Source organism: Carassius gibelio, chromosome A10, assembly GCF_023724105.1.
Source record: "Carassius gibelio isolate Cgi1373 ecotype wild population from Czech Republic chromosome A10, carGib1.2-hapl.c, whole genome shotgun sequence".
Taxonomy (NCBI): Eukaryota; Metazoa; Chordata; class Actinopteri; order Cypriniformes; family Cyprinidae; genus Carassius; species Carassius gibelio.
This window is the reverse complement of record NC_068380.1, coordinates 14,655,663-14,667,929: the sequence shown is the minus strand read 5'-3', so window position 1 is coordinate 14,667,929 and position 12,267 is coordinate 14,655,663. Positions and strand designations below refer to the sequence as shown.

Here is a 12,267-nt window from a genome sequence, read left to right as displayed (position 1 = left end):
ACGAGGATACCAATAACACCTAAATAAAACCAACCAAACATTGTCATTGCTGTAGTCACTTTATAACCATTAGCGTGAACTAACGTCCTGCTTCCATACTTCCAGCCATCCAAGGCTTCAACCCTCAACACAAGATCCAAAGCTTCGAGGAAGCACGCGGACTGGACCGGATAAACGAGCGAATGCCTCCGCGCAAGGACAGCATCCAGCCAGACGGCACTGCCAACTCCATCAACGCAGCCAATTCCCCCGACAAGAACGGCACCAACGCTCAGGCGTAGTAACCCAGCAGCTACCTAGCGCTCTCCCTCATCCTTTCCTTTCTGTCTCTCTCTTATTTCTCGTCTGTCTCTCCCTCTGTTTTCCTCTTATTCTCTCTCTTTTTGGTGAGGTGATGCCCCCTACATGCAAAACTCTCCAGGACCGTTTCGGGGAGATTCGCACAATACCATGAAGAGGACGTAGTGAAAAACAAACCATGGTTCTTATTTATTTACTGAGATAGATGATAAGAAATGTAAGATCTGTAATGGTGGGAAAATTGAGATGAATGAATACGTGCATGATGAATATTACAAGTGTATATAAAATACAGAATATATATATAGACGTAGCATTGGGGTGGTGTAAGGTCATCTTAGATTCAGTAGGTAAAAGAAAAAAAAAATCAATTTTGTACATTTACGTTTATAAATTAGACTTCTTTCTGATTTTTTTTTTTTTTTTTTTTTTTTTTTTAAACATCCAAGACTTGCTCTGCAGAATTTCTTTATCATTGTTTGTGCGCTTGGCAAAATATTTCTTGACCCAGCATAATTATATAGAATGCTTATTTGTGAATAATACCCAAAGCGAGTATGATGATTGTTGATGCAAAACAAAACAAACAAAAAAACATTTTGGTATTGAAACAATATGTGGAAAAATACCTTCATAATGCCAATTATAGCTAAGATGAGTGCATTAATTACAAGTGTTGACACGTGTATATGTACATGTACATTTTCAAGTGTTCTCTCAACCAAATGTCATGTTTACTTTTGTTCATTAGTTTTCTTTTTTCTTGTTCTTAATTCAAACTACACCAATTTGTAATCAAAAAGGTGAAAAAAATCAAAAACCATCCCTGACGTTTCGCAAGATGGTTGGAGAAGCGTTTGTCTGCATTTTTTTTGTTTACTTTTACCATCCATTTTGTAGTCACTCAAACTTGTACATGCCTCTACAGTAATTTTGCACACTTTTAGACCTTTCATCGTTTTGCAAATACCACAGTGGTTAAAGGCGTGATGCTATGAATTTATGCTGACTTTTTTTTTTTTTTTTGCTATCCTGCTTCAGCAGTCAAATGAATTCTATGATGTGTGCGTTAAATGTGATTGGTGGACGTTAAACATCTCAGAAAATGTGCATGCATGCCTTACATCTTGCGTCTCATCTCTGCTAAAGTAACGCATATGAAATTTGTGAAACCAAATGTTTTTCTATTGCCTTTATTTTCCATTTCTACGAAACCGTTGTAGCCCACAAGTTGAACGTGTTAATTCAAATCATGTAAATAATGTACCTTTAATAGTTTGCATCAGCAAACTTGTTATAAGTATCTTCAGCGCTAGTATTTCTATAGCTGAGCTGTGCGCTCTTCTAAATGCCTGTATTCTCTAGAGTGGACCATTTTCCACGCATATGGTTGGCTGAAGTCTCATCTTTGCATTTACCTGAAGCAAGGCAATGTTAGTTTTTGATAGCTTTTTCTGTAGTGTGCGTTTTGAGAATTAAGGACATGATTTGCAAGAACTGTTTACCAAATGGTCTTTTCAAACCTTTTGTTTTCTGTACCATTATTGTTGCATAATAATCTGGCGACTGGAGATTTTCGCCGCGCAAAGACTCCAACTTCCTGTGCGTTACACATTTGAGGTCATGTGCCATGCTAATAACTGTAGCAAGAGTTCTGTGTGCATGCATTGAGACTGTTGCTCACACATGTATTTTCCAATCTTTTTTTTTTCTTTTTTTTTTTTTACGCTGCAAGCAGTTCAGGGTCTGTATTTCTTGCGCAATACTTTTCATGGTGCACATCTTAAAACAAGACTTGGCGAGGGTAAACCTGCATGTTATCATTATTGTATTTAAAAGTAACTCTCATCCAAAGACAATTCAGTGTTTTAATGTAATATATGGCTTTATTATTAACAAAAGAAAAAAAACAACAACTGCTGATTTTATACGATCGCTGCCTCTTCGTTTGCTTGAGAAGAGGTGAGCGCTCAATCAGCGATGTAGTCATGTAGACACTCAGCAAAGAAAAAAAATGTCTCGGTTAAGTTAAAGGGATAGTTAACCAAAAAATGAAAATTTGATGTTTATCTGCTCACCCCCAGGGCATCCAAGGTGTAGGTGACTGTTCAGTATAGCATAAACAGATATTTTTAACTTAAACCATTGCAGTCTATCAGTCTTATAATGGAGGTAAATGGGAATCTCGGATAAAACATGCAATAAAACAAAAAACCTATGCAAATAAAACCAAATTAAACCCTGTGGTGCGTGACGATACATTGATGTGTAAAGAGACAAAATGATTGGTCTGTGTAAAAAAAAAAAAACAGAACAATTATATCGGTTTTTTTTCTTCTGATTCATGCAATTCCTGAACTGTTAGAACTCTCCTGAGCACGTCTTCCTGTGTGTTTTCTCAAGCAGCCGTGCAAGGCGTCGTTGCCGTCTTGCTTTATGGTGTATCGCAGACTTCAAAATACATTACCGCCATCTTTCTCTCAAATGGACCATTGACACCATTAACTGAAATTGTAGATAGTATCAATGGTCCACTTGAGAGATATAGGTGGACTTATAAGTCTGCGATCTGCTGTAAAGCAAGAAGAAGATGCCTCACAAGTCTGCTTTCTACCCGAGTTCTAACAGGTTGGACATTTGCGTGATTCAGAGGTGAAAAAAACTATACAAATACTGTTCAGTTTCATGCATAGACCAATTGTTTTGTGTCTTTACACATCGATGTATCATCAAGAGCTGCAGGGTTTCATTTGGTTTTGCTTGTTTGTTTTTTTTTTTTTTTTTTTTTTTTATTGTATGTTTTGGCCGTGATTCCCATCCACCTTCATTATAAGACTGATAGACTGCAACGGTGAGTTAAAAAGTCTTGGTTTGTGTTCTACTGAAGAAACCGTCACCTACATCTAGGATGCCTTGTGGGGTAAGCAGATAAACATCAAATACAAATTTTTGGGTGAACTATCCCTTTAACGCTATATTCTTTGCGATATAAACACACCTGAGAGAGGCTTACAACCTTGAACAGGTACCAAAAGATAACAAGAAGATCATCACGACCACCTTTTCGTGTCCTCTTTTTAAGTGTTTGTCTTTTCAAGTCTTTGTTTTATGTAATGAGCCTCTGCAAACTATTGTTTTGTTTAGTTTCCTTCATGTTTAATTTAAAAGGGGATATCTGGTGTGAGAGAGTCAGAGGTTTCAGGTGGGAGGGTGGGTTTTGTTTGATATCGGAGAGGAATTGGGGCGTTTGGACCACTGACCCCATTTTAGGAGGGCTTCTGTTACAAATTCCAAACATATCTTACAGAAAATGTTTAAGACATTCTCCATAAAAAAAGAAAGAAAAACTAAAGTAAATATAAAAAAAAAAATGTTGGGGAAAAAACTGGTGTCGTTTCTTTATTTGTCTGTTTTGAAATGTGTTTTTGTAAATTGGACTGTTTCCAGATTCTTCACCCACTATGTTGCATCTGCTTTTACCGTTCAAGCTGCTGATTGATGGCAGACTCGTGTTTTGAGAGACCGGCTTTGTTGTTTTCTCTTCTTTATCCATGTCTGTGCTCGTCAAGGTTTCCTGTGACTACGGCATTCACATTTTGAACATTCTGTGCTTGAAGGATAGCTAGTGTATTGTTGCCTGTCTGAACACGGCCCACATACACACACACACACACACACACACACACACGCAGGCCGGGCGAGGCCGAGATTTAATGATATCTGTGCTTGAGATGAAGAAAGCGCAGCAAGACAGTGTTAAAGAACTATACAAAATAAAATATTTGATGAAAAAGAAACTTAAACTTACATTTGAAATGTTGCCTAAGCATCTAGTTGAAATTAAATATATATGCATGGTTAAACCTTATTTTCTTTATTTTAATCTGATTAAATGTGGTGTGTTCATGTTGTTTACGTCCTTAACAAGAGGTCATAATCTAACAAAAAGTTCAGTTTTCAAGCCCGAAGGTCTTGTTGAAGTTTAGACTAGTTTTTTTTTTTTTCAACTTCACACATACTCATGTGAAGGATGGAGCTGAATACAAAATAAAATCACACTTCTGTTTTATTGAAAGGCCTTGAACTGGAGCACGCCCTCGGAACAACGTTTGTTGCACCACTCAATATTTCACAAGCGCCTGTTCAATGCGATTTAAAAAGCCTGCTCGTTTCCAACCAACCTGAAAAAGGCCCAGGATGAATGTCAGTTTCTTATTCGCTGTCGGCACATCATGTGGAACATGCAGTGAAAGCCAAAGCACTCGTCTCATTTTAAGAATAGATCTGTTACCTGGACTGCTAGTTATTCATTTTAACCACTAAACGGAGATATAATTGCAAGTATACACAAGTGTTTAATTAGTATGTTAAACATAAGCTCTTTTCATGTGAGGGTGAAAGATAACAATTAAAAATAATGTGTAATTTAAATGTACTTTAGAGCCCATGAAGTCATTTTTACTGGAATGCTAAATTAGTATTATTTATGCTATTATATTAGCTTATTTCTGATTTATTTGCTGATGCAGCAGTCCTGTCAAATGTTTTCCAGTTACTTCCATTCTCTCTGGAGTATAATATTATGTATGGATCATGAATTTAATTGGCAATTAGATACAAAGATTCCATATATGTTAAAGGTTCTCACAGAGAACCTTTATATTTAGAAGCATAAGTATTTTTACACTTTTGGTTCCAATAGAGAACAGTGTGGTGTTGCAGGGTCGCAGTGGTGGCTTTACAGTGCAGTTAACATCGATTTCTGTAGGTGCGTAGGTGGATCAATTAATTCAGGCTCATTGCTGGTCAGGATTGCTGTCTTTTGTTTCTGTGAATTGCTTCACAAGCTAATTTTTTCTAATCTCCTGAAGCACATTGTCGATGCTGTTGTACTACAAACTGGCTTATTTAACGTAAGTCAGTCTCATCCATTATGCTCAATGAGAAATGAGATTATCTAATCCAACAGATGAAATACAGTCACCATGTCGAGGATTTAATCTGAGGGATCATTTATCTGTACCTGTAATAATGCTTTTGTAATCTGATGGCAGCGGATGCTTTTAAAAAACTCTCTTCTATTAATGCCAGTCCATCAAAAATGCTGTGCTGCTCAAGAAACATCTTGTTATCATCAGTGGAAACCTTGTTTTTGTGAAACCTATGATGAAAAGGATGTTCAAAAGAACAGCATTTATTTGAAATTAATTTTTTCGTAACATTATAAATATCTTTACAATAACTTTTTAGCAATTTATTACATCCTAGCTGAATGACAGGATTAATTTCTTTGGTAACACTTTAAGGATCATTTCTCACCATTAACTAGCAGCTTATTAGCATGCATATTAATAACATATTGGTTGTTTATATATATATATATATATATATATATATATATATATATATATATATATATATATATGCACATTACTTTGTCAAAAGCAGCTTGGGATTTAATGATAGGAATAATGAAGTGTGTGCTCGATAGCATTGGATTCCTGCAAATGCCCATTTTGGTGTAAATAGTTTGCAGAGCATTATTGGCCACCCACACATACAGGTACTTTTAGCTACTTTTAGTGGTTCTTTATTTATTTCTCTTTTATCTTGGACTGTAATTGTCAAGGCCGTTCTCTCGTTGAGAATCCACCACTACAGTATTCCCCTGTCCCTACAAGAGCCAAATTTGAAGGCTTTGATTTTTACACGTGCGGCTTACTCTTGAACACAAGGCTGTGACTGCTAAAGTGCAACACAGAACCATAGTTATGTGAATATTTCTGCCACGATTTTTTCCATTAAAACAGAGTCTTATTAAATTCCCCCCCTCTACAGAATAACACAGTCAGTGTCATTTTTATTTTTCTGTATTATTGAACAAACTTTAAGGTGTTTTTAAAAATGATATAATGTGATAAAATGATAATATATATATATATATATATATATATATATATATATATATATATATATACACACACACACAAAACACGGTCAAGCTGCAGCCTTAAAATCATTTTTAAAAACACCTTAACGTTTGTTCAATAATGTAAATATAAAAAAATATATTTGTATATATATATATATATAAAGTAAAATGAGATCATCGTTTTGTGTGCAGATTGTGTGGCATCCTTAACTTAAATCATCCTGATATAAGGAGCATTTCATGTGCATAAGAGAATAACGTGTAAACAGCTCCACCTGCTGTCTCACTTTTGGACATTTTAAAACTGCTGATTGTACAAATGGAGCTTCCTCTTCATCACACATATTGAGTTGTAAGCCTATACAGACTTTAATTGAGAACCAGTATTTGCAGATGAGGAAACTGTACGCCTGAACCGTATCGATAACAATGTTTGTTCACTTTGGCTTTAACTTGTTAAAGATGTTAGGATAAAGTTAATTTAAATAGTAGCTACTTGGCATTGTGTTTAACTGTACAGTTAAATCTAACCAAACACAATATCTTAAAGAGATGGTTCACCCAAATATAGAACTACTACATTTACAAGGGATTAATTCTGACCTGATAAAGTAACCTTGATCAGCATACAAACCCTGTTTATTCCTCTTGTGTTGTGTTCCTCTTACATTCAGGTCATTAGTAGGAATCCATGGCACAGCAACTGAAAAGATCCAACCAAAGGTGTTCTTTGTATAATTGTTCGAGAACTGTTATTTACTAGTGATAAGTTGATTCAAATGAAGGTGAAAACACAAACAAAACACTATACTCCTATTCTCATACGGGATGAAATTTATTTGTCCACATTTAAAGCAGAAACGCTGTACATGCAGCACAAAAAAAAAAAAAAAATTCAATGTAGACATATTTTGGGTTTTCAGTTCAATTCAAATTTATTTGGTGTCGTCTGGGGTACTCGGAGGGGTCAGCATCATCTCTTCAAAGGTGTTGGGACATCTGAAGTCTTTCTGTGAGGCTGGATCCATGCTGGAGCTGGTGAAATCTCTAGGTACCTCGAGATGGGCAGGGGAGTAGTGGCATTTGGAGGGCACAGTTGTGGTCCGGGAACACTTAGATCAGACCGAAAGGGCACTTTAAGATCACTGAATAATAGGGCAGGGGCTCGAGCCCTGTTGCACGCTACTGCTTGTGTCGTATTGACTGACTTTTCGTAGCAGGGTGCCATGGCGCAGTTACTGAGGAACAGGAGCGCTGTGGGAGCTCTACTCATGGGTTGAAAGCACATCAGTGTGGGAATTGGCAACATAGCCTAATCCTAAAAACAGGTCACAACCATGCTTACTACTTGCGGCATAGCAGGTTCTTCTTATCAATTGAATCCAGGCCTGAGACTGAATCTTAATATATTCCCACAGAATCATGGTTGATAAATGAAAATTTTAAGTTTATCTGCTTACCCCCAGGGCATCCAAGATGTAGGCGACTTTGTTTCTTCAGTAGAACACAAACGAAGATTTTGAGCTCAAACCGTTGGAGTCTGTCAGTTTTATAATGGAGGTGAATGGGAATCACAGCTAAAATATACAATAAAACTAAACATAGAGGATGCGCTAAGGAGAGTTTGAACAGATGCAGTTTTTTATTTTATGTTTTAGCTGTGATTCCCATTCACTTACATCATAAGACTGATAGACTGCAACGTTTAAAGCTAAAAACCTTCGTTTGCTTTCTACTGAAGAAACAAAGTCTCCTACATCTTGGATGCCCTGGGGGTAAGCCTATAAACAGCACATTTTCATTTTTTGGTGACATATGCCTTTAAGAGGTCAGTTTTAAAATTATTCTAATAAACATATTAAAGACATTTTCTTAACGTTTATATGACATCTGATAGGAAACGTCCTATGTATTGCAGATGAGCAAACACTAAAAAAAACGTCTAGCAGATGTAAATGCAGACGTCAAATATACTTTAAGTTTTCTATCATGGATAATTCCTACCTCGTTTAACTTTCAAAATCAATATATGACTAATTGCTTCGACGCTTCAGACGCTTTTCTTCATCATCTTTCTTTCACGGTCAGAAACTGTGGATCAGCTTGAAGAAGCCTGTAAGTCAACTGTGACTTTCTTTTCAGCCACAAGAGGGCGCTGTTCTCAAGTCACTAACTGTGTACACTTTGCATACTTTGCATAAAGTCTCCAAAAACGATCCATGTGAAGTAGACACGAAAAGAAATATATCAGCAAAACCAAAAATTGTCTAAAAGGTTATAATATTGAAAAGCCATTAGCCGATGATATTTCTGTGGAACTACTGCGTGGCAGGAACTGCTCTTTTTTTCCAGGGCTTCTTGTGACTGTGGAAGGGCCGGCATGTAAAGGAAGTAGACATTTCGTCGGTACAGAAGACTCACTGTTAGTTAGTCCTACTGTTGTCATGACTTCATAACAGTGCCCTCCTGTTGATGGTTGTCAGCCACATTATAAACAGTGAATAACTGGGACTGTATTTTACATTAGAGTTCTACGTAACAATAGTCCATAGCCTAATGTGCAACAGGGAAGTCCGTGTGACGGGATCCTTCCTTCTATTGAATGAACAGTACGATGTTTAATGTTGTTTTTCTTCGAATACAAATCATTGGGAGGGTTCTCACAGATGTTACACTACTGTCCCAGCACTCGAGCCCTATGGGTGCTATACTGACCCTAGTAGGCCTTCCTAGAGTCTAGGCAATGTTCCCAGCTGTTCCCACTGACGATTGCTCCACACAACTTTAATAAAAATAGCTTCATGTGATCTGTTTCCTCATAAATGTTGAGCATCAGAATAAAAACACATTTACCAGTGAAATACATATTTATAGTAGACCTTTCCCTTTCCCACATACTGTAGAAAGGACAAGAATAACTGATGGGAACTTCATATAAACACTACAGAATTTAATTGTTTCTCAAATGCTTTTTAAAAGGATAGGTGTGTATATATATATATATATATATATATATATATATATACACACACACACACACACACACACACACACACACACACACACACACACACACACACACACACAACTGCATTTAAAGGCCTATTTCACCAGCTCTTCAATATGAAATAAAACAGTCAAATTAAAAGCGGCAGCTGTGGTTTTTAAATTTTGTATAATTTAACTTAATAAAAATTTAACAAAATATTTTTTCTATGTCTTTTTAAATCATAATGATTTCATACTTTACAGTTATAACATATTTTTACAATATTTTGCAGTACAGTTAATTAAAGTGTCATTCTTTATAGTTAAATTATAATCGTTTCTTCAAATATAGTAGCATTTTTAAGTTACAGTCAACCAAATAATAGGTTTTTATTGTAACATTTTACATTGTTTATTGTGCTAAATGTATTAACATTTTTCGATTGTACAAATGGAATGAATAAAGAATATTCTTCTCATGGCACATGTACAATGCATCATGCGGAAAGAACAATCAGTGCTTATTTCTGAACATTATCTCAGAAAATGAGAGAGTTGCATGTTGTTCCTCATTCCCAAACCAGCATCCCTGATGAGCTCCATAGCAGTCTGCCAATGAAACGGCTCGTTTACTACGTAATGTCCTTCAGGACAAAGACAAGTGATGAAATATTTAAAGTTATTGCTGAAATTTTAAATAGCACTGGTCATTTTCATGACATGTGAAGATGAACATCTTGCAGGTACTTCCCAGGTGACATAAAACATTTATAAATGCTAAACTTGTAGACATGAAATAATCTGAACTAAGCAATTTAGTGATCTCACCCTGTGTGTCCCCCTCATCATCAATAAAACAGATACATATACACAAACTCATACTCGTACTTTACAATTCTTGTAAAGGAAGAAAACTAAAACTTAGGGTTTCAGTCAATAGCCTATTCTATAACTTAATTTAATCACGTCAATAATGATGATTATGATAACACTCCTTTATATAGACTTACAATTAAAATGTTTGAGTGAATTGGACAAAAATCTTTTTTTACAAGTTTTAAAAGAAAATGTCAGAAACTCTTTTTAATCCTTAGGGCTATAGCCTACTAGTTTAATTTTTTCTATATATTTTTCTTATATATATCAATCATCTCTTGCAAATAAATGACTGCATGATGTAACTGATGCCACTTTATAAATCTTCCCTGTGCGGAAGTGATTTGTCATCTATCGTGGAGCGTTAGGGTAGGCTATTGTTATGAGGCAACTTCTTAAAAATTCTGATAGACGAAGCTGGACTCAAAAGAGGTCGCTTATTGTGCGCCACTCACTTCTTAATGAATTGTTCGGTAAGTTCATCTTTGCGTCAGAGCAGTCCCCACAGCGCTTCCTGCTGAGCGCAGCGGCGAATGGGCGTTCACTAGCCGTCCGTATGACATCAGCTCAGGTCAGTCCTCTATAAAACCGGCTATTCTCAATGCTGGAGTCACTGAGAGCACAGCCGCTGCTATCAAACACAGGACGTCTCGCAAACGGTCTATTTCAACCGCTATGTCTTCATACGCGTCTTCAGACTCTCGTCGCGTCAGTCCCGCCGTGAACGGCGTCAAATTCGACACGGCTCACCGCAAGAAAGCCTCGCCGAACATCTTCGAGAACGTCAACCAGGACGTCCTGGTGAAACTCTTCGAGAAAGCCGGAGACCTGAAGGCGGCGGAGAGAGCCAGGAGCATCCTCGCGCTGCACCAGGACCCCGAGGGCGTCTCCAGAGCACTCATGGCTCTTCAGCAGGACAAGAAGGACACGTGTCTGCTCATCACCGGACTGACGCGCCAGGCGCTCAAGTTTCGTTGAGGGAAGGTTTCGTTGGGAAGCTGTGCAGAGGTGTGCACAGAGAAAGAAATGATCACTTATGCTGGAGGCTGGTGTTCCTCAAGGCTCTGTGCTGAACTTGTGATGGTTTCCTTCCAGAGTCATGTTGGTGTGCTGTGAGAACACAGAGAGAGGAGACTGAACTGATCCAGTTGAAAAGTTGAGCTTGAAGACGCCGGAGCATTGCTGCTTCTTAACACCTTGGAGAACACTTGAAATATGGACTGATGCCAAAGGGTGAAATTTGCTTATGAAGAGGGTCGGGTTCTATTGTCTGAATTGCCATGTTAAGGTCTGAAAAAAAATAAAAATAAAACCAATTAAATAATTTATCTAATGATTCTTCCTTTTTCTTAAAATGTGTTTCCCTTGCCAGTCAGTCAATGAGTCAACACTGTCAAATAACAAAATGTGTGAAATATTAAGATTAATAAACCTTGAATGAATGTCTGCAGGGTTGTTTCAAAACAGATTTCAGCATCTGTTAAATTCAGAGTTGACAAAACAGCTATAATTTGAATAGGCACATGCTTTAAATGCTTGTGCATGTGCTTTTATGGTGTTGTTAATGTACCAACTTAAAATGATGAAATATAATTCAGTGATAGAAAATATAATCATAAAGGAAATATAAAAAATATGAATTAGGCTATTTAAGGGGGTGCTTTCAGGGCTTAAGCTACTGATGGTAGCCTTTGTCCCTTTGGTCCCAGCTCTCTGCGGGTCATTCACTAGGTCCCCCTGTGTGCTTCTGAGATTTTGGCTCACCGTTCTTGTGGTCATTTTGAAATAATACTTATATTATTAAATACTTATTTTCCACCATAATTTGCAAATAAATTCATAGAAAATCCTACAATGTGATTTTCTGGATTTTATTTGTCATTTTGTCTCGCATAGTTGAAGTGTACCTATGATGAAAATTACAGGCCTCTCTCATCTTTTAAAATGGGAGAACTTGTACAATTGTTGGCTGACTAAATATTTTTTTTGCCCCACTGTGTGTCAGAGTCTGTAAAATCATAGTCAATTTGTGTCGTGTGTGGCTGCTATCATACAATTTTCTGATAAACCTTCATAATCGCACTATAATATGCCTGCCTTTAGTCGATTAACATGCATTATGCATATTTTTATATTTAAAAAAAAACGCCCGAAGTGGCTTGAAGAACACA

General features: G+C 36.8%; 2 protein-coding genes across 3 annotated transcripts in view; both read left to right on the top strand.

Moving 5' to 3' along the window:
• The window catches only part of LOC128021303 (serine/threonine-protein phosphatase 2B catalytic subunit gamma isoform), a 29,728-nt gene extending 26,043 nt beyond the window's left edge, over window positions 1-3,685 (top strand). For both annotated transcript variants that reach the window (XM_052608418.1, XM_052608417.1), the window contains one exon: window positions 106-3,685. In XM_052608418.1, coding sequence (XP_052464378.1) covers window positions 106-281 — 176 coding nt within the window. In that variant the 3' untranslated portion in view covers window positions 282-3,685. The remainder of the gene's footprint in view (window positions 1-105) is intronic.
• Window positions 3,686-10,315: 6,630 nt separating this feature from the next.
• Window positions 10,316-11,424, top strand: LOC128021302 (transcriptional and immune response regulator). The gene is made up of 2 exons (XM_052608416.1): window positions 10,316-11,104; window positions 11,192-11,424. Exon 1 carries the CDS (start codon window positions 10,772-10,774, stop codon window positions 11,072-11,074), a length of 303 nt encoding a protein of 100 aa, XP_052464376.1. The 5' UTR covers window positions 10,316-10,771; the 3' UTR covers window positions 11,075-11,104; window positions 11,192-11,424.
• Window positions 11,425-12,267: the final 843 nt, after the last annotated feature.

Excerpts from the sequence above, each read along its gene's own strand:
- LOC128021302 (XM_052608416.1), top strand. The coding sequence starts at position 10,772 with ATGTCTTCATACGCGTCTTCAGACTCTCGTCGCGTCAGTCCCGCCGTG.